The 21919-nt window shown below is 38.0% G+C and overlaps 1 protein-coding gene across 1 annotated transcript in view; it reads left to right on the forward strand.

Annotated features, from left to right (window-relative positions):
* The first annotated feature begins 4360 nt into the window (after positions 1 to 4360).
* LOC131538450 (zinc finger protein 493-like) overlaps positions 4361 to 21919 on the forward strand; it is a 29865-nt gene continuing 12306 nt past the window's right edge. The window contains 5 exon segments of the mRNA XM_058772328.1: positions 4361 to 4497; positions 12457 to 12558; positions 18942 to 19815; positions 21110 to 21140; positions 21772 to 21874. Of these exon segments, the coding sequence (XP_058628311.1) occupies positions 4407 to 4497; positions 12457 to 12558; positions 18942 to 19815; positions 21110 to 21140; positions 21772 to 21874 (1201 nt within the window). The 5' untranslated portion in view covers positions 4361 to 4406.

Genomic DNA, 21919 nt, shown 5'->3' on the forward strand with positions numbered 1-21919 from the left:
TATTATTATCGTGGCCACGACAATAAGCTGAATTGCTAAAATATACTGTATTAATACTCGCTGGTCGAGTCGTTAATAAGGTATAAATTATACATTTTGATTAATATCAATTAATCAGATCAAAATTTCTACGAAATTTCTACAATTTGATTCCCTAAAAGCTAAAATTATAAATAAAGGATAAAACCTTACACTTGTCTCTAAGGCAGTGTTAAGACCGCAGGCAAATCAGATTTTTTTTCTCAAATCGGCAGACCGTCTACATTATTAACCCTCAAGCATCCGTCGTATAGCCAACATTATGAAGCTGCAGACTCGGAGCCTGCTGCATCCACAGTCCCGCACCCAGAGTCCCGCATTCTCAGACCCCTCGTTTTTCGAGACAGCGCCTCCTGCTGTTCGGAAGATCGTATAACACCCTTATCCAACCGCACCCAGATGCCATTGAAAACATTAGAATGCAGTATTACGGTCTCTTTTTATTTAAAGTTATCCAAATAAATATTTGCGTTCCCTGCTTAATGCATGTGGCAAAAAAAAAAAATCATTGTGTTCTCAAACTAACTAATTACCCAGTATTTATTTTTTGAGCGTGGGTGTAATTGAAAGGAAATTATTGATGTAACGGATACACATACAGATTGAACTATCTTCTGAAAAATATTATGTGATATTATATTGCTACAATGTTTGTTTTGTACAATGTTTCAAATTCCATTTTTTCTTTCAGTTCAACATATAATGGTCTAATTAACATTATACCATGCTAACATTACAAAACCTGTTTTTTGATATTTTGAATGTGAAGCAAAACTCAAATAATAGACAAAACACCAATAATAAACAATTCTGTACTTTATTTAACGATCGCCTTAATCACTGTCATCTTGCCGTAAACAGGAGAAAGCAAAGAAAAAAGGAAGAAAGAATTGTGTTAGTGACTTTATTTTCGTCTTCAATTGCATTCAAAAAACCTCCTCATTTATAAGTCGCTTTGGATAAAAGCGTCTGCTAAATGAATAAATGTAAAATGTAATGTAAATGCATAAGGTAAAATAATTACTTCGGCATTAATTTGTTCAATTTATAGTTTTAGGAGAAAGGGTCCGGTAATTAAAAAAAGGTAAATCTGATTAAATAATTAATGATGAAATTCTTTGATATTAACACACTTAATGTATTTAATTGGTCTACTTTAATGTCAACTAATTTTAATATTTTTTACAATGGCTTGTCTACAAAAGTCCAAGGTTAACGTTAGCTATCAAAATATTTTCGGGGAAAAAGGCGAAAAAACATACATTAACGGCTCAAATTTTGTTACAAACTATCATTACAAATATTAAATAGACTGTTCATATGTTGGTGTATCGATGAGCTTTAAAGTAGTTTGATTAAAAAAGAAATAATTTTGACGAAATCATTTTAAGATTGACGATACTCACGTTTCGGTTATTCACGTGTTTATCCATGTGTTTTCGATCCAATTTGATAGGAGGCGCTGTCTCGAAAAACGAGGGGTCTGAGAATGCGGGACTCTGGGTGCGGGACTGTGGATGCAGCAGGCTCCGAGTCTGCAGCTTCATAATGTTCCGTATAGCAGCCCTTAATTGGTCCTTTGTGGACAAATTTGGGCACAGAGGTCTCAGGTGTGATCCCAATTATTTATTTATTTATTTTTTATCTTCGATAAAATAAAATCTAACAATTTATGCAATTTTTTGTGATTTCTGGTGGGATTTTTTTAAAATTAGATTGGGGAAAAAATGCCTGCAGAGGGCGCTTTGTGACAAATTGCACTTTTTACTATTAACCTCACTTTCTTGCTCAGAGCCTTCAGTATTTCCGTCACAATGTTGTGAGTTTTGAAATTCAAAAGATCGAGACAGAGAAGCAGCTTTAGTTATAAGAGGTTGTTTCTTTCAAACCTAACCAAACTGAGCTATTGTCAAATCTGTTAGTTTAGTTTGGTTATTTAAGTTTGAAAGAAACAACGTCTTATTTCGAAAGTTGCTTCTCTGTCTTGACGTTTCTATTTGACTGTTTCTATGTCTTGACATACTAATTTGTCACTTCATTTTAATTAAATCATGGGTAGTACTTTATTTTACAGTCCTGGGGCCTCGTTTATAGTTCATAACAGTTTCTTGTTATGATTTTAAATCAGTATTTGACCTCAGAACGATCTCAAAGTAAGAAGAGGTACTGAAGTCTTTGAAGATACTGTACTAGCTGTGATTTAAAATGAAATGATTATTATCGTAATTCAAGTTATGAAGGATTTTGAAAGTCTGACAGTAATAAGTGTTGAGTACTGTAAGGTTAAACCTGCCCGCTTTAAATGTTTTAAAATGATTAACAGTTGAAAACAGTTAGAAATTTTGAAAAGTAATCAAATGTAATCAGTTACATTACTTTAATAAAGTAATTGAAATAGTTACACTTCTATTACATTTTAAATAGTGTAACTTGTAATCTATAACCTATTACTTTTCCAAAGTAACCTTCCCAGCACTGACCGTGTTGCCCAATACCTCCTTGTTTTCTTGAAAGTCTAGATACAGTTATTCAGAAATACAACTGAACAGATTACACAATTTAAATCCCACAATTAACTCTCAGTATAACAAGGAGTGGCCTTTCAACACAGAAGATGTCTATCTGGACAAACGTGAATACACACAAAAGTATGTAAAAACTTACTCCCACCATTTCATTCATTCTTGTAAGAATCAAAATGACACATGAAAATGAGAATAAAAAAATAGTATTGCTGTTACAATATTGTGAGCTTTGAAATTAAAAACATCTAGACAGAGAAGCAACTTTAGACATACGGCTAAAATGACATACAACATAAGAGGTTGCTTCTTTCAAACTAAACTGAGCAAATAGATTTGCCACATTTAAAAATTATAGGGTGAAATAATAAATGCAGTTTGGAGAATTATTGAAATATATTTATTTAATTATAAATGTTTCAATTCTTCCTACAGAACCCCAGCCATAATAGTCTAATAATCTTCCAAAAATAAATAAAGTAACATAAATAAATAAAAAACAAAGCAATATTCCCATTTATTTTAAATGATCATTAACACAAATTTGTAAAACTTCGATTTGTTCATTTGTGGAAACAATATAATTTTTCCCCCCACATGTCATGTCTGGGGCTCCGTAGTTTTGCCGTTAGCAATAGCATTCACCATGTAAACTATGCTTCAGACAAAATGAGTAAAATCATAATTAATTAGCGGTCAAAGATCGGCGACGGCCCCAGATTAATGATTTTTCACTTTAACAGCGCGTTAAAACATCACACTCTTACTTGATCTGGACAGACTGTGAATCAGTAGAAAGAGTAAAGACTCTAGCTTCGATATTTGACCACTGTTTTGATAAAACATTGTTGCAGTGAATTTATGTCAGGAGTGCAAAATAATAAATCTGTGTGTGTCATTCTTCTCATCGTGGTGTTAAGTAGCCACTGGCCTGTAGGCCAGAGCACGCTCAAAGAGCGCTAAAACAGCGTCAAAACGCGGTGGCGAGAAGAAGAAGGATGAGAGAGAAGAAGGGGAGATTTGATGGTGTCCTGAGGTTTTAAACTCGGCTTTTGGACACATCCCATCTGGTGTCTTGACCAATTAGATAGGCTATTATCTTAGCTAGGGTTGTTCCTTCCATCATAAATCAGCATGTTATCAGTCACATGGTCTGAATTTTACACGCTCTTGCAAAGTATAATTTTGGATTTGTAATGAATCTCTTTTGCTTTAGCTGTGTGAGTGAATACAAATCATGCTAAATGAGACTGTTGTCTGTTGATGTTTCAGTCTCATTTGTGTGATTGTTGCTGAGTTGAATGTGAATGCAGCGGCTGAAGCTGTGACTTTCCATGATCTGTGTGATAACGAGTCTGTAGATCTGCTGACGAACCTGAGCGTTTCTATAACTGCTGACATCCTTCGAGTGCTTTGTTTGCTTTGTCTTCGCCTGTAAGGACGGCCTCCTGAAATCTGCATCAAACCACAGCGTTTCACAGCTTTAGTCAGCGCCACAGTTTCATCTAGAATCTGCTGAAGACACAATTCTGGGTCTCCCACACCTCTCATTGGATATTCTAGGTATTTAGTTCTCAAAACAATAACTTCAGTAATATCACAACATTTATGCACACTTAAGATGTTTTCCATTTGGTCAAAAACACACACACACACACACACATATGTTCATGCTTTGGTTAAGTTAACATATATTTATATAGGGATTCAGTTTTAAATAAATAAAGTAGATCACTCTGATAGTGCTTTCCTTTAAACTTCATTATGGATTTAAACTATATCACAAATGCTTCGAAGTTGGTATTATGAATTTAATGCTTTTTTGTGCGTGTGTGAATTTCTATAATGGTGTGGACAAGACTTTTATTTTGGTTTGACGCCCTGACGTCACAAGTCTGCGCCGCGCTCCGTGCGTCTGTGACTCTGCTGCAGAGAGGTTTGTGTTTTTAATCATCTTAAGTGTTAAAATCTTATCTTAACCAGTTTATTTTATAGGAAACTGTTAAATGAATAAACTATTATTTAATGTAACGCCGTAATACTTTACCTAACGATAAAAAAAACATTACTTTGTGTAAGTTAAGCGCATCTGCGGACGAGTAACAGTAAAGTTGTGTCGAGAAGCACTTGATTGTAAACATGAACTCGCTCCCTAACAAGAAGTGATGGAGAAACGGAGCTCTTTAACAACTAAACCGAGTCTATTTTGTAGCAAAATGCTTGTTTTGATTGAATCAGCGCTGGTTAAAACAGTGAACAACACAAACATGTAGAAAACTATGGAGGACGAGAAATTACTGAAGTAAATGAATAAGTGTAGAAATGCATAAATACATGAATAAATAAATATAGAAATACATAAATAAATGAACAAATAAATCAAGAAATAATTAAATGCTGAAATAAATGCAGATATGCATAAATGAATAAATTATTTTGTCAAAAGTAATTTTTAATACTATTTTTGTGCCATTTGTGTTATACTACATTTATTTCTGCATTTTTACATTTATTTATTTCTATATTTCTGTGTCCGTATGTTAATAAGGTAGGCGATCCTAACCTCTCTCAATGCAGGATTGGTCAACTAGGCAAACCAGTCAGAACAACCAAGAGATAGCAGTTCGATTGATTCTCACCTTTATAGATCATGTTAGTTGATCTAGTGGGTGATGGTCAAAGTAACCTAATAATGTAATCTATTGCATAAAAACCTGTCTGTTTACTTAATTAACAGATATGGGTGTCATGCCATAACATATTTTAATACGACTGACTTTATATTTCATGTGAATTTAACATTGAAAGTTAATGTGAATAAAAACATTGCAAGTTAGGCTACTAATCATAACACTTTCATTAGACTATCAGTGAAAATGTTCTTTGATCTCTTTCTGTACAGAGTTCAAAAACTCCTATTAAAATCACTGAAGCTGTTTACACTATGAAATGAATATCTTACTTACATATTCATACACACATTTGCACTTTGTTGTTTCTGACGAGAGAATTCGCCAGAAAGAGGTAGGCTATTCAGTCAGTGAGCGAGTGAAGAAAACACCGGCATTTTAGCGATGACTCATCTGAACGCCTCTGATTGGTCATTGCATTCAAGCTCAACAGAATCGTGTGTGATTGGTTATAATGCGCAGTGCTTTACAAACGTGTCTGTATCTGATTCGGCACCAGCCAGCAAACAATTTGAATTTAGCAGCTGATGATAGACGCACTGAACGATCTAATCACGCCGGTGTGATTGTATTAAATATAGAAAATAATAATCGGCTATTTTTTGTCTTTTGGAAGCTGCATTCAAAATCCACTTGGCTCAAAAATCTGAGGGGGTACGTGTATGAAGGTAAAATGACGTCAAAAAGATTTGCATGCGCAGGGTAAGATTTGTGAAAGTGTACATAAGATAGCAAGCGTAAATTAATTTTGCATTCGCAAGAAAAGAGTTGTAAAAGTGCAAATTGCATTTCAAGCGTAAGAAAAAAAGATTTGCAGCCTTTTACTGTTTTTTGTAAGTGTATATCATGTTTTGTGAAACTGCAACTTCATGCTAAGGCAAAATAAATATGATCTGTATTCTTCTGACTTTCATTTTTCCGCGCTTACACTTTTGGCACTCTTGTTTCGCCCAAATACAGCCAAAAGTATTGCAAGCCTGTGCACAGCGTTTTGCAAGTAAAAACAACCTTATCAAGAACTGCAAAACGGATTGACTGCGTAAAACCAATATGTGTGTGTAGAAAAAAAATCGTTGCGACTGTCTAAATTACTAAGATCCAAGATGGCGGCGCGATCAGACGCAGCGGCTGCTCCAGGTCCCAAAGACGGTGCTTTTTTGTCTTTTTAATGTCGTCTGTTTGTCTCCAAATAGTGTAAATTTACCGCTAGTTCATAAGGAAATCACTCCTAAACTCATATATGTTCGCCAAAGACTTTTGGATATCGGCAACGCATACAAAGACCAACTCTCGCCGGCGGCTACTGAGAAGCTACGAGGCCTCTGTTTACTGCTGAACCCAGACCTCGAGACCGCGGCCTCGCCTACTGTCGCTACCCGCACAAGGCGGCGTCGCAAGCGGTGTGAGAGAGGACGGAAGCGCTAGCGCGGAGGTATCTGAGCTAGGCTGAGGGAAAACCCCACAAGACCGGCTCTTCCAACACTCATGCTCTCAAACGTTCGCTCTCTGGAAAACAAACTGGACTTAATTCAACTCAGTCGATCAACACAGCATGAGACAAAGGATTGTTGTGTGTTTGTTTTCACTGAAACATGGCTGAACGACAACATCCCGGACTCCGCCATTCAGCTGCACGGACTAACTTGCTACCGCGGACAGAGATTCATCACTGTCTGGTAAGACTCGCGGCGGTGGCTTGTGTGTGTACGTCAACAAAGAATGGTGTAACAATGCTGGGGTAGTGACAAAACACTGTTCATCGCTGGTGGAGTTTATGTTTGTGAAGTGTCGACCGTTCTATCTGCCGGGAGTTCACGGCCATTGTTATTGTCGCGGTATACATCCCACTGTGCGCAAACGCAAAGGACGCGCTCATGAGCTGTACAGCGCCATCAGCGAACAACAAACAAATAACCCCGACGGCTTTTTCATCATAGCCGGTGACTTCAACCACGCAAACCTAAAGACAGTTTTGCCAAAGTTCTACCAACATGTGAACTTTGCAACAAGAAATAACACACTGGACTTTGTTTACACAACAGTTAAGAGCGCATACAAAGCTGAACCCGCCCCCACCTCGGGTACTGGACCACATCTCTGTTATGCTAATCCCAGCATACAGACCACTTCTGAAACTGGCCAAACCGGTTCACAAACAGATCAAGGTATGGCCAAACAATGCCACCTCAGCACTGCAGGACTGCTTCCAGGACACAGACTGGAACATGTTCAAAGAGGCGGCCACCTACAACAACCACACAGACCTGCAGGAGTACACTGAAACTGTGACTGCTTACATCCAAAAGTGCACTGATGATGTGACAGTCACCAAGACCATCACCACACGCGCCAACCAGAAGCCATGGATGACAGCAGAGGTTCGTGGGCTGCTAAAGTCCAGAGATGAAGCATTCAGATCAGGAGATAAAGCAGCCCTCAAAACAGCAAGAGCCAATCTGTCCCTCAGCATCAAAAATGCTAAACGGTCATATGCTCAAAAAATCAACAATCACTTCACAGACAGCAGTGACACACGGAGCCTGTGGCAAGCTATTCAGACCATCACAGACTACAAGCCCCCGCCACAGGCCTGTGATGACGACACATCCCTCCCAGATACACTCAACCACTTTTACTCACGGTTTGAAATGCAGAATGACACACCTGCACAAAAACTGCCCACACCTCCCAACGACCAGGCGCTCTGTCTGTCTCCAGCCGACGTAAGGAAGTCCCTATCTAGGATCAACCCACGCAAGGCTGCGGGTCCCGACAACATACCTGGCCGTGTACTGAAAGACTGTGCTGCACAGCTGACAGATGTCCTAACAGATATCTTCAACACCTCGCTGAGCCAGGCAGTCGTCCCCACATGTCTCAAATCCACAACAATCATACCGGTACCAAAGAAATCACCTGTGTCCTGTCTAAATGACTACCGTCCCATAGCACTGACTCAATCATAATGAAGTGCTTTGAGAGGTTAGTCATGCACAACATCAAAACCAGCCTCCCCAACACACTCGATCCGCTCCAGTTTGCATACCGTCCGAACCGCTCTACGGACGATGCAATTTCCTCCACTCTCCACCTAGCTCTTACCCACCTAGAAAACAAAGACACTTATGTTAGAATGCTGTTCATTGACTTCAGCTCGGCATTCAACACAATAATCCCACAACAGCTCATAAATAAACTCAACCTGCTGGGCCTTAACAATTCCCTCTGCAATTGGATCCTGGACTTTCTAACCGGAAGACCTCAGTCAGTCCGTGTTGGCCACAACACCTCGAGCACTACCACACTGAACACAGGTGCCCCACAAGGCTGTGTGCTCAGCCCGCTGCTCTTCACGCTGCTGACCCACGACTGCACTGCCAAGTCCAGCTCCAACCACATCATCAAGTTTGCTGACGACACAACAGTGGTAGGTCTCATCAGCAACAACGATGAAACGCACTACAGAGAGGAAGTGGCACAGCTGGCTGAATGGTGTGGCACTAACAACCTGTCCCTCAATGTGAGTAAGACAAAGGAGGTTGTGATGGACTTCAAGAGAAACTCCGTTGATCACCCCCCACTGACCATCGACAGCTCGACTGTGGAGAGAGTCAGCAGCACTAAATTCCTGGGGGTGCACATCACAGAGGATCTCACCTGGTCCACCAACACCATGTCACTCTCCAAGAAGGCACAACAGTGCCTACACTTCCTCCGCCGGCTGAAAAGAGCAAGTCTCCCTCTACCCATCCTCACCACTTTCTACAGGGGCACCATTGAGAGTGTGCTGACCAGCTGCATCACTGTCTGGTACGGGAACTGTACTGCAGCAGACCGCAAGACCCTCCAGCAGACAGTGAACACCGCTGCAAGGCTCATCGTTGCCCCTCTCCCCTCCATCCTGGATATTTTCCTCACACGATGCTCCAGCAAAGCCAATAGCATTGTGAAGGACTCCACACACCCTCCCACAGTCTCTTCCAGCTCCTACCATCAGGAAGACGGTACCGGAGCATCAGAGCCCGCTCTGCCAGACTGCTCAACAGCTTTTTCCCCAGGCTGTGAGAGCCCTGAACTCAAATCACCCCGCCTCTCTGAACCCCCATACAAACCCCTACCTCCTGTAACATGTAACGTGCAATTCGAAGTGTGCTACACACAGGTGAGTGGGCCTGTACAAACCACCTGTAGTAGCACACTCTCCTCCTCTATGCACTAGTCACTTTTCACACACACTGCTGTGTGTACACAAATCCCACAAAAAGAACTCAGTAATATATGTATGTTTACATGCTCATGCACTACAAATCCTCCTGCACTGTTCCCCAGCCAGCTGCTTGAACTCAATGTTTCTCCTTGCACATGTACAGTATTTATCTGAAGCATTCGTATAGTTTGTATTTTTTAGTTTGTATAGGTACTTTTTATAGATAGTATATTTATAGTCAAAATCTATCAGTAGGATAGTTGTGTATAGGTTTATATTGTCTTACTCCATTGTTGTATGCCTGTATTTATGTAGCACCGTGGTCCTGTGAGGCACGACATTTCGTTCCGCTGTATGCCCCCGCATGTAGCGAAATGACAATAAAGCTCAACTTGACTTGACTTGACTGACTTCTTGCGTGCATAGAGCAAAATGTTCCCCAAATAACCCGCTATGTACGTCTGCGTCTTTGCGCTTGCAGTTTTGGCACGATTCTCTCGCTGATTTCAGATTTGCAAGCGCGAGTGGAAGGCGGGACCTTCTTCTTTCAGCCAATCAAATGAGGCTCTTGCTGACTCTCGATTTACTCTTATCTGATTGGTTCAATAAACACTCCAGACGTGAGAACACATCTTTATTTTTAATTTGACTCAGCGTCATTCTTATTGTGGGGATGGTATTTTTAATGCACAGATACATATTAAAAAAAAAAAATCAATTAATAATTAATAATACAATAAAATAAAACAAAAAAAGCATGATCCTTTATAAGCTGTGTAGGCTACCATTAGGCTGACTACCATGTGTTCATTTTGAATTTCGAGCTAATATTAGGAAATTACATTTCTGTGTATTCACTCTATTTATCCTAATCATCCTCCTCTTCAGCAGACCATATGATATTAGTTTGTAATCTTGATGCTACTGAAAGTATCTGCACTACTATGCATAATTTCACCATGTCTCCTGATCAGGGTTGATGCCAGATTTTTGTTTTTCCTTTAACATGTATTTAAAGGAGATTTTACTGTACTAAATATTTACCCCTAAATCATGCATTTACCATCTGTAATGCCATGTGAAACCACTATATGGATGTATAACCATTTAAAAAATCAACATTACTGTGTATTTCATGGTTTCTGGGAATATTTGATTCAGACATAGTTATTTTGCATTTGGTTTTTCATTTAGATGCATATATTTAGACATTATTAAAGACTATATTTTGTCAAAGTAGTTGTAGTTTTTTAAATGTTGATTTGGTTTGAAGTGTCAGTTTTTGCATTACAATCAAATCTGGAGACAAATCGCTATTAAACTATGCGATTTTTGCGTTCATTGCTTTTTGTTTTATTATTTTATTTTATTGTATTTATTTATTTTTTAATATGTATCTGTGCATTAAAAATACCATCCCCACAATAAGAATGACGCTGAGTCAAATTAAAAATAAAGATGTGTTCTCACATCTGGAGTGTTTATTGAACCAATCAGATAAGAGTAAATCGAGAGTCAGCAAGAGCCTCATTTGATTGGCTGAAAGAAGAAGGTCCCGCCTTCCACTCGCGCTTGCAAATCTGAAATCAGTGAGAGAATCGTGCCAAAACTGCAAGCGCAAAGACGCAGACGTACATAGCGGGTTATTTGGGGAACATTTTGCTCTATGCACGCAAGAAGTCATTTAGACGGTTGCAACGATTTTTTTTTTCTACACACACATATTGGTTTTACGCAGTCAATCCGTTTTGCAGTTCTTGATAAGGTTGTTTTTACTTGCAAAACGCTGTGCACAGGCTTGCAATACTTTTGGCTGTATTTGGGCAATACAAGAGTGCCAAAAGTGTAAGCGCGGAAAAATGAAATTCAGAAGAATACAGATCATATTTATTTTGCCTTAGCATGAAGTTGCAGTTTCACAAAACATGATATACACTTACAAAAAACAGTAAAAGGCTGCAAATCTTTTTTTCATACGCTTAAAATGCAATTTGCACTTTTACAACTCTTTTCTTGCAAATGCAAAATTAATTTACGCTCGCTATCTTATGTACACTTTCACAAATCTTACCCTGCGCATGCAGATCTTTTTGACGCCATTTTACCTTCATATACGTGCCCCTCACTTTTGAATGGGCATGACGCCTCTGGCTCCCAGCACCCATATATCGTAAGTGACACGCAAAAAAACAAAACAAAAGTGCGGCTGGCTTGACCGTGTATTTTCAAGACCTGGCTGACCGCAGTGTTTCGAGCGCATGTGAAGCTGGCCTGCTGCGTCTTGCAGACCGGCGAACACAACTGAATCAAGGTCTATATCCATATCAGCACTGAGATGATAACTAATTCATTGACTACACGTTCCACACGAAACAGAAGGTAGTCGCTTGGTGCATGATCTACATCTCTTGCTATTAAACACAAATCATTAGCAATGGTAGTATCCACAGCCGTAACGATAACGATCCTGTTTAACCAATCCTGTATTGAGAACCGCCTACCTTATTAACATACGGACACAGAAATAAATAAATGTAGAAATGCATAAATAAATATAGAAATGCGTAAATAAATGTATAACACAAATGGTACAAAAATAGTACAATTAAAAATGACATTTTTGACAATTTATTCATTCATGCATATCTGCATTTATTTATGTATTTCTATACTTATTTCAAGTATTTCTAAAAAATTTTTAATGTATTTATTCATTTATTTATACTAAAGTCATTTCTCGTCCTCCATAGAAAACAAACCCTGCAAGTGTTTGCATAAAAACGCGGAATATATGGTCATACAATAAGAAGCATAAAGCATAAGTGAATATAGACTTTCTATATTATTAGTGTTATTTGGTTTTGTAATGCTTGTTTTGTGCGGTTTGTTTGTCTTGCGCTGATTAGTACTTGTCTAAGGAGCTGATTGAGACACACTTACAGATTTAGTTTCAATTAATTTTTTTATCCATTAATTATTCCCTTCTTAATCATGACAGAGTCCAAACACAGAAACATGTCGTTTATTAAAGAGGAGACTGAAGACTTCAGGATTGAAGAAGTATTCAGTCTCAAACAAGAAGATTTAGAGGAACAAACAGGTTGGTTTTAATTCTCAATGCATTTGATTCTTATTAAAATGTTGGCATGAGTTTATGATTGGATTTACACGAAAGTCTAGTAGTGTATAAACCTCAGTCTGAAACGACTCGTCTGTAGTCCAGCTGTTACTTCCGTGATGTAGCTTCGCCATATAACACATCTGCATTAAATGGATAGTTCACCCAAAAATGAAAATTAGCCAAAGATTTACTCACCCTCAGGGCATCCTAGGCATGTCTGACATTCCTCTTTCAGATGAACACATTCGGAGTTATATTCCACATTGTCCTGTCTGTTCCAATCTGTATAACTGCAGTGAATGGTGCCCCTGTTTCTGATTTCGAAAAAAAAGTATCCATCCATCATAAAACTACTCCACACGGCTCCGGGGTGCTAATAAAGGCCTTCTGAAGCGAAACGATGCGTTAGTTTAAGGAAAATGTCGATTTTTAAAACTTTATAAACTGAAATGTGCAGCTTCCTGTCGCTCAAGCAAGCGCGTTCACAACAAGGCGGTCGAGCGTATGACGTAGGCGTAACGAAAGGCGAACATAAGATTCGGGAAGAGAGTGCATGACGAACACAGCAAAACAAAACGCCTTATTTAAACATCCCGGGTATCGACACGAACGCACCATTTTAATCAAAACAGATACAATTTACTTGTTCACATGGTTTCCCCTGTGCTGTACACAAAACGTGGTTCTCGCGAGATTACACGCTTCTCCCCGTGTAAATACAAAAGCCAATAAAATAACCATACTTTTACTGAAAGTAAGAATAAAATTGGACAGAATTTATATTAATATGAATAACACTTTACAATATAGTTCATCAGTTAACTACTTTAGTAAACATGAGAATGAACAACTTCAGCATTTATTAATCTTAGTTAATAATGTTAATTTCAGAATTTACTAATGTATTATGAAAATCAACAGTTGTGCTTGTTAACAGTTAATGCACTCTGAATTAACATGAACAGTGAACAACTATTCTTCGTTAACTAACATTAAGAAAGATTAGTAAATACTGTTATAAATGTATTGTTCATTGTTTGTTTGTTTGTTTGTTTAATACATTAATTGACATTAATGGAACCTTATTGTAAAGCATTAGCTTAATATTAAATATCAATATATTATTTTTATTCAGTTCCGTGCAACAGAATCATATATAACTGTTTTTAAACTAATTATCCAAATAATGTATTATCCTACAAAGCTGCTATTATCGGAGCATGTGAGCAGAGCATAGCGTCATTTTACCAGCGTTGCCATGTTACAGCACACTACTGCAAACAGGAACAAGTAACCTACATACATAAGTTTCCTGTCGGCGCGTTATTTGAGCGGACTTTGCTTTTCCGGTGAGCATGGAACGCACATTCATAGAGCGGAAAATTGAGCGGCGCGTCAAACCGTGCAGTGACGAGGAGAGTGAAACCTGCGCGCTGAACACTGCCGGGTGGTGCGGTGATGTGCGCCATATATTACTTTTGTTATTGTCGTTGTTGTTGTTATTGTTATATAAAAATATATGTTTTTTCGCCTTTTATTTTCGGCCATTTTACCCCTTCGGCCGAAAACCAAAAATGCCATTTTCGCCGGCCGAAAATTTGGCGCATCCCTAAATTAAAGCTCTTTCTGATTCTGATTATGTTGTTTATGTTAGCTTTAAGAAAATAAAGACTGTTTGAAAAAGGAAATTTGATTATTAAATTAGTTTTTAAAATAGGTAAATTATCTTTTAAAATTTAACATGGGTTTGAATCAGATTCAGTCAGATGGTCAGTTTACACCCAGATGGTTCATCTTACCCACTGACTCGGCTAAATTGAGCCACAGGAACACTTTTTTTATAAGACATGTTTTTAGAACCCTTTGTCATTTGATACATTCTGATCATTTAAAATGATAGAAAACATCCTGAAATTACTTTAGATACTTTGTACGTTATTTTTCCTTATCTTGAGGACCACATAAGTAAAAAGTGGCTCACCTTACCCCACTCTCCCCTACGGCTCTTTCAGTTCGGTACAAATGCGTACCGAACAAATCATTACATTTTTCCAGGAAATTCAGACAATACATGCTGGTTTGGTGCTCTTTGATGCGGCATGACAGATCGTTGTATAGAAGCCTTAGTTCTAACGCGTCTAACTCAGTTCGGCAACGCTTGACGTCACTCCATTCAAAGTAAACGAGAGGCATTGATGCTGACGCCCCGTGTGAATGGACCTTGACTTCGATAACAGTTCCTGAACAATACTTTTTTCGATACCAATTTCATGAAATCAATTTGACCAAGATTACATTATTTAAAAAAAAAAAACAACAACAACTTTGAGTCAGTTTAAAAGTTAACAAGCTAAAAAAATAAAACCAAAGACTCATCCCCTGAGCCACTGTACAAAGGAACAAAATTTAACCGACACAATAAATCAGTGCAAATAGTTTTAATAAACTTAAAATAGTTTTCATTTTCTACATCTTTTTGGCTACGTCTATACTAGTGCATTTTCATTTTAAAACGCATAGCTCAGAAATCATCATTTCTTTTTATTTTTCACTTATTTATTGATGAACATTAGCTGCTTCCAGTGCTGCCTGCCTGTGTTTTCTCTTCCGCAATCGCTGTTCTGACTCGGAAGCTCATTCGCTGCTCATATGTCACTCATAGTATGTGTTCATAACCCGCCCTGTCTCCACTCTTCCGCGTTCAGTTCTGTTCATAAGATCCCCAGGAAAACATTTCTACAGATGAAACATGAAGCTAATAAACACGATTACAATAGTAAATGATTTGTATGTGATGTTCATGTGATTCTGCCTATTTTCATAACAATTCAGGGTATTTAAATGAGAAAGACTACACAAGTATAACAATCAGCTTGATATAAAAGGCTATAAATAACAATTCAGCAACATTGTATGGCCAAAACACATTAGATCGTAATTGGAAGTTATTAAACACTCGATGGTGGTTTAAAGTGAGTTTTTAGTAAAAGCGCCTGGAAAAGGAAATCCGCATCTCCATAAAGCTTGTCAGCAGATTGGAAGCATAAAGTGCTCTAAAATCTCTTGGTAGACAGCTACATTGACTTTGAACTTGATAAAACACAATGGGCCAACACCAGCAGACGTCACGGCACCCCAAAGCATCATTGACTTCAGAAACTTCATATTGGACTTCAAGCAGCTTGCATTCTGTGCCACTCTAGACCTTGATTTCCAAACAAAATGCAAAATTTACTTTTATCTGAAAAGATGACTTTGTTGCTCAACCCAATTTCTTGCTTCCAGTCAACTTCACATTTAAAGCAGCACTATGTCGCCCCACAGCGGCTAAAACCACACTCTGTAAGTTTGGCGTTCGGGTAGGTACACACAGCCCCTGCCAGTGGAAGTGCGACCTGCTTTACAGGTTACGTCACATATTTTACTCGTCATATTTTACACTCGGTGGTGCAAGCTGAAAGAGGCAACGGGTTGCAAAACGGACGGAGACAAAAGTCTTTTATGTATTTGTAAGTCTTATATATACATTTTTGCCCACGGGGAAGCTTATACAGCGACAGTATTTACGACACCAGTAACAGACAATTGCGCTTATCAACCACATGGGGGAACCGTGAGCAAATGTTACATAGTGCTGCTTTAATATGCTTTGATACAGCACTCTGTGAACAGCCTCCCCATTCAGTAATGACCTTCTGTGACTTACCCTCTTTGAGGAAGGTATCAATCTTCAGGTCTTCTGGAACATTGCACATTATTGTGGTTTCAAAGAACAAGAGATACCCGGAATTTATACTGTAGGGATGGTCATTTAATGAAACTCAAATGTAAATATTCTAATGTTTTGAAATACTGGATTTTTGACTTTCATGAGCTGTAAGCTCTAATCATCAAAATTAAAGCAAAAAACTTTTAAAATTTTACTTTACATGTAATGGGCCTCATTCATGAAACATTCATAGATATAAGAGTAAATTCTGAGTAATTTGCACGTAAAACAGACCTTACCGAAAACTCTCCTCGGATTCACAAACGCTTCGTAAACTTTCTATTTGATAGTTAAACATGCGTATGTTAATGAATTCCAGTCATTCGTAAATAGGGCGCTCGTGCACGCTCATTCACAATTAGCATAATCCCCGCCTATGAATTACAGCTACGCAAATTGTCCAGGAACGCAGTGGAATATTCTTGTCTACTTTTTCAGGTTTTGCTCCAATATATTGCATAAATGCAAAAAAGACTAATAGGCCATATGCCTAACAATAAATATTCAATTAACTTGTCCATCAAAGCATTTTTAGCCAGCTGAAAAATGCCAGGCGCTCTTCTGAAAACGGCCAACTGGCAGCACTTTATGCTTTGGTGGCACAGCGTTTTTCCAGCTGAGACGCTTTGGTTGCTATGATTAGGAATATCCACAGCAGTAACGTATTACTAGTATCTCATTTTGAAGAATATTACTGAATATAAAAAAGCAGTAACCAAATATTCAATTAACTAAAAAAAAAAAAAAAAACTCTTTCTCCTTATTTATTCCTTCCCTTGCTAGCTTGTACTTATTTAAACAATGCCTGAGACTTGGTGTTACAAGCACTTCGTTTGTCGGATTGCCTCTTCAAGATGAATCGCTTTATGTGTTCCCCAAATTGTAAGTCGCTTTGGATAAAAGCGTCTGCAAAATGACTAAATGTAAATGTAACCAGCAATATTAACTTCTCTATTGTTGTTCAGTTGTTGTACAAGTAGGATGATTGGTCGGTGTAGTATTTGTCCCGCCCCTCCTCCATTGATTGGACGGCTGGGTAAAAAGTGACGGTGACAAGCGCTGTGTTCTATCCAAAGCTAAACAGTTTATCAACTCTCAGCTACAAAAAACCCCCCGGAGCAAACGAACTTGTAAAACATTATAATGGCAGTGCATCAAAATTCTGTGTCATCAGTTTGCCAAAAAGAACACAGAACGTTTTACACACCACTTACATGTGGTAAGGAGCAGGTGTACATTTCTCTCGTACCAACTAACATTTTGAAAATACGAACACTTTCATGAATCTGAAAATTTACGTTAGAACAGCTTTACGAACGATTTACACAAAAATTAGTTTTGCTCGTGTTTCATGAGTGAGGCCCATTAAATCTAGAATATACAGTGGGGCAAAAAAGTATTTAGTCAGCCACCAATTGTGCAAGTTCTCCCACTTAAAAAGATGAGAGAGGCCTGTAATTTTCATCATAGGTATACCTCAACTATGAGAGACAAAATGAGAAAAAAAAATCCAGAAAATCACATTGTAGGATTTTTAAAGAATTTATTTGCAAATTATGGTGGAAAATAAGTATTTGGTCAATAAAAAAATTTCATCTCAATACTTTGTTATATACCCTTTGTTGGCAATGACAGAGGTCAAACGTTTTCTGTAAGTCTTCACAAGGTTTTCACACACTGTTGCTGGTATTTTGTCCCATTCCTCCATGCAGATCTCCTCTAGAGCAGTAATGTTTTGGGGCTGTCGCTGGGCAACACGGACTCCAAAGATTTTCGATGGGGTTGAGATCTGGAGACTGGCTGGGCCACTCCAGGACCTTGAAATGCTTCTTACGAAGCCACCCTTCGCTGTTCGGGCGGTGTGTTTGGGATCATTGTCATGCTGAAAGACCCAGCCACGTTTCATCTTCAATGCCCTTGCTGATGGAAGGAGGTTTTCACTCAAAATCTCACGATACATGGCCCCATTCATTCTTTCGTTTACACGGATCAGTCGTCCTGGTCCCTTTGCAGAAAAACAGCCCCAAAGCATGATGTTTCCACCCCCATGCTTCACAGTAGGTATGGTGTTCTTTGGATGCAACTCAGCATTCTTTCTCCTCCAAACACGACAAGTTGAGTTTTTACCAAAAAGTTCTATTTTAGTTTCATCTGACCATATGACATTCTCCTAATCCTCTTCTGGATCATCCAAATGCGTGACACTTGTGTGACATCTGGCGTGAAATAAAGGATCTCATTTACATTTAGTCATTTTGCAGACTGAGCTTTTGTCCAAAGCAATTTACAATTGGGGAATACATAAAGCGATTCTTCTTAAAGAGGCAAACAGACACAGGAAGTGCTCGTAATACCAAGTTTCAGGCATTGTTCAAATAAGTACAAGCTAGAAAGGGAATCAAAGGGGATCAAGCTTAGGCTAGCCCATACCGATCAGTTAAAAGATGCTGAAACAAAATTTAAAAGATGGTCTGAGATTACATGTAATACCTCTTTCAGTAGCTAAGTGAATGTGAGGTTGTACAACACATTTTGTTGGTTTTAATGGTTTACATGTTTAAATGTTGTTGTTTTTTCCTGTTTTTTTTTTTAGTACTAGACCTGACAGCAATTAAAGAGGAGAATGAAGTTCTGAATGAAATGGAAGAGAAAGATCAGTATGAGAACCATCATGATTTCATGACTGAAGAAAAGTCTTTCAATTTCTCACAGACTAAAAAAGCTTCCTCACGGAAAAGAGTTAAAAAAGCAATAGGAACTAGAAGTTGTTTAACCTGCTTTCAGTGTGGAAAGAGTTTCACTCAACATGGAAACCTTAAAGCCCACATGAGAATTCACACTGGAGAAAGCCCTTTTACCTGCCAACAGTGTGGGAAAAGTTTCAACCGAAAAGTAAACCTCAATTACCATATGAGAGTACACACTGGAGAAAGCCCTTTCACCTGTCAGCAGTGTGGATTAAGTTTCACTCAAAAAGTGGTTCTCAATAGGCACATGAGAATACACGCTGGAGAGAAGCCATACAAGTGCCTGCAGGGTGGAAAATGTTTTGATCGACATGGAAATTTTAAAACCCACATGAAAATTCATAGAGAAGAAAACCGTTTTACCTGCCAGCAGTGTGGAAAAAGCTTTAATCAAAAAACAAACCTTAACAGGCACATGAGAATTCACACTGGAGAGAAGCCTTACACATGCCCTCAGTGTGGAAAGAGTTTCAATCAACATGTAAACCTTAAAGTTCACATGAAGATTCACACTAGGGAAAATCCTTTCACCTGCCAACAGTGTGGAGTAAGTTTCACTCAGGAAGGTATTCTCAATAGGCACATGAGAATTCACACTGGAGAGAAGCCTTATACATGCCCTCAGTGTGGAAAGAGCTTTGATCAAAATGGAAAGCTCGAAAATCTTGTCTCAGCTATGTCTGCGTTGCTCATCCGTTTGACTCTACATCAGTTCCGCTGGCAATAAACACCACTTCTGTGGAAGCTCCCGTTTGTGTCCTTCTGTTTTGCTAACACTTAACATGATTATAAGGGATTACAGAGGAAGTGCTTTGTTTTTTTTGTTGTTTACATGTGATTTCAGTTGTTCCTATATTTTTTCGTAAATTTTATTACAAAATTTTTGTTGAATTTTGATTTGTTCCATCACAATTCAATGTCAGTTGATATTAAAAAAGATGTAAGTTATTAACTTTAAAATTTCACATTTAAAAAAACCAAGTGTTTAATCATGACTAAATATTTATTCAAATGAAAAACTGAATAAGTAAGCAGGTATGACCTGCAATGCTCTTTTTTTTTCCCCTAACATAAATAACTAATGCCATTGTGCTTTCCAGTTTCTGTCTATCTTATCTATCTATCTATCTATCCATCTATCGCCTTCAAACTTAAAACCTTCAAGGCAAGCTTTAAAACTACTTAGAATTTTAAACAACTTCAAACTAAAAGAAATGATCAGACCTGACATGAGCAAAGCTGTGTCTCTAGACACGTTTTAAACCATTCAAAACAAGAAAAACATCAAAAAGCATTGAAATGGTGAAAGACAGCCATCAAGAGCACTTCCACATAGGAATACAACTAAAAACAGCAGAGACACAAAAACGCATACCCCCGGGTTTCACAGACGAGGCTTAAACCTAGTCCCAGACTAAAATGTAAGTCTGAGCTGTTTCAACTGAAAGAAACTTGCACTGACTGATCTTAAAATATATCAGATCCTTTGTTTTGTCTCAGGATGCACCCCAGTAATGTGTTTAATAAGGCATGTTTATACAAATTACTCAAATGTCCTAATTGAACTATGGCCTAATCCTGGCTTAGTCTAAGCCCTGTCTGTGAAACCGGGCCTTTAAGTTTTTCATTCAGTCAAACTGTTTTAAACCCACCATCAATGTAGTGCTTTATATAAAGGCACTTTAATATTTTAACCAAATTTTAAAAATGTTGCCCTTATTTTCTGGGGAGAAACTGAGATGGGATTTTTATAGAAATTCAGTTTTAAATAAATAAAATAGTTAGATCACTTCTGAATTTGATTTACAGATTTTTTTAATATTTAGAGTTCTTTCCAATCCTGTAATATGAATCATACCTTCATTCTGGATTAAAACAATGTCACAAATGCTTTGCAGATGAATTGTGAGCACTTCTCACTTACATTTAGAAGCTTTTGAAAAATGCTATCCGTTCTTTGAATGAACCCTGTGTCTTATGACCTGTACGTGTGTGTTTTCTGTATGTGAATTAGCATGATTCGTGTGGACAGGACTTTTATTTTGGTACGGCGGCGTGACGTCATAAGGCGGCGTGACGTCGTAAGGCTGTGTCTGTGATCCGAGGATAGGTTTGTTTTCATTTATTCAAAGCATTTCAATCATTACAAGCCGTAGTGAACTATGAAATGTATTAACTATTGTTTATGATCACACCGTAATACTTTAATATTAAAGAATGTTGTCTTGTGTAAGTAAAGCGCATCCATAGACGAGTAACAGATAAAGTTGTGTCTCATTTCTCTCCCTATATAAGGTTAATTAGTTTAATAAACACGAATTCCGTGAGTAGTGATGGAGAAACGGAGCTTTTTAAAACGAAACTGAACCCATTTCGCCGCGAAATGAACCGGTTTCTAATCGCTCGACGCCTGCTTGTCAAAACTGTAAACACGACGTCAAACATGTGTAACAAGTTTTACAATTACAAAAAGCGAAAATGTTTTTGATGAAAACGGAATATATTGTCATGAAATTAATATAAATAATATTTAAATAAATAGATACTTTGTATTTAAAGTGTGGTGTTTAATTTTAGTGCGAGTTTGCTTGTTTTTAGTCATCACTCTGATTGAGACGCTCACAGAAGATTGTTTGCATTTATTTTTCTTTGTTAATCTCATCTTAATCATGACAGAGTGTACAAACAGAGAAAATGGCGATTATTAAAGAGGAGAGTGAAGACTTCAGGATTGAAGAAGTGTTCAGTCTCAAACAAGAAGATGCCGAGGAACAAACAGGTTGGTTTTCATTCTCAATGCGTGTGATTTTTATTTAAAATGTTA

This window comes from Onychostoma macrolepis, chromosome 04, assembly GCF_012432095.1.
Source record: "Onychostoma macrolepis isolate SWU-2019 chromosome 04, ASM1243209v1, whole genome shotgun sequence".
Taxonomy (NCBI): Eukaryota; Metazoa; Chordata; class Actinopteri; order Cypriniformes; family Cyprinidae; genus Onychostoma; species Onychostoma macrolepis.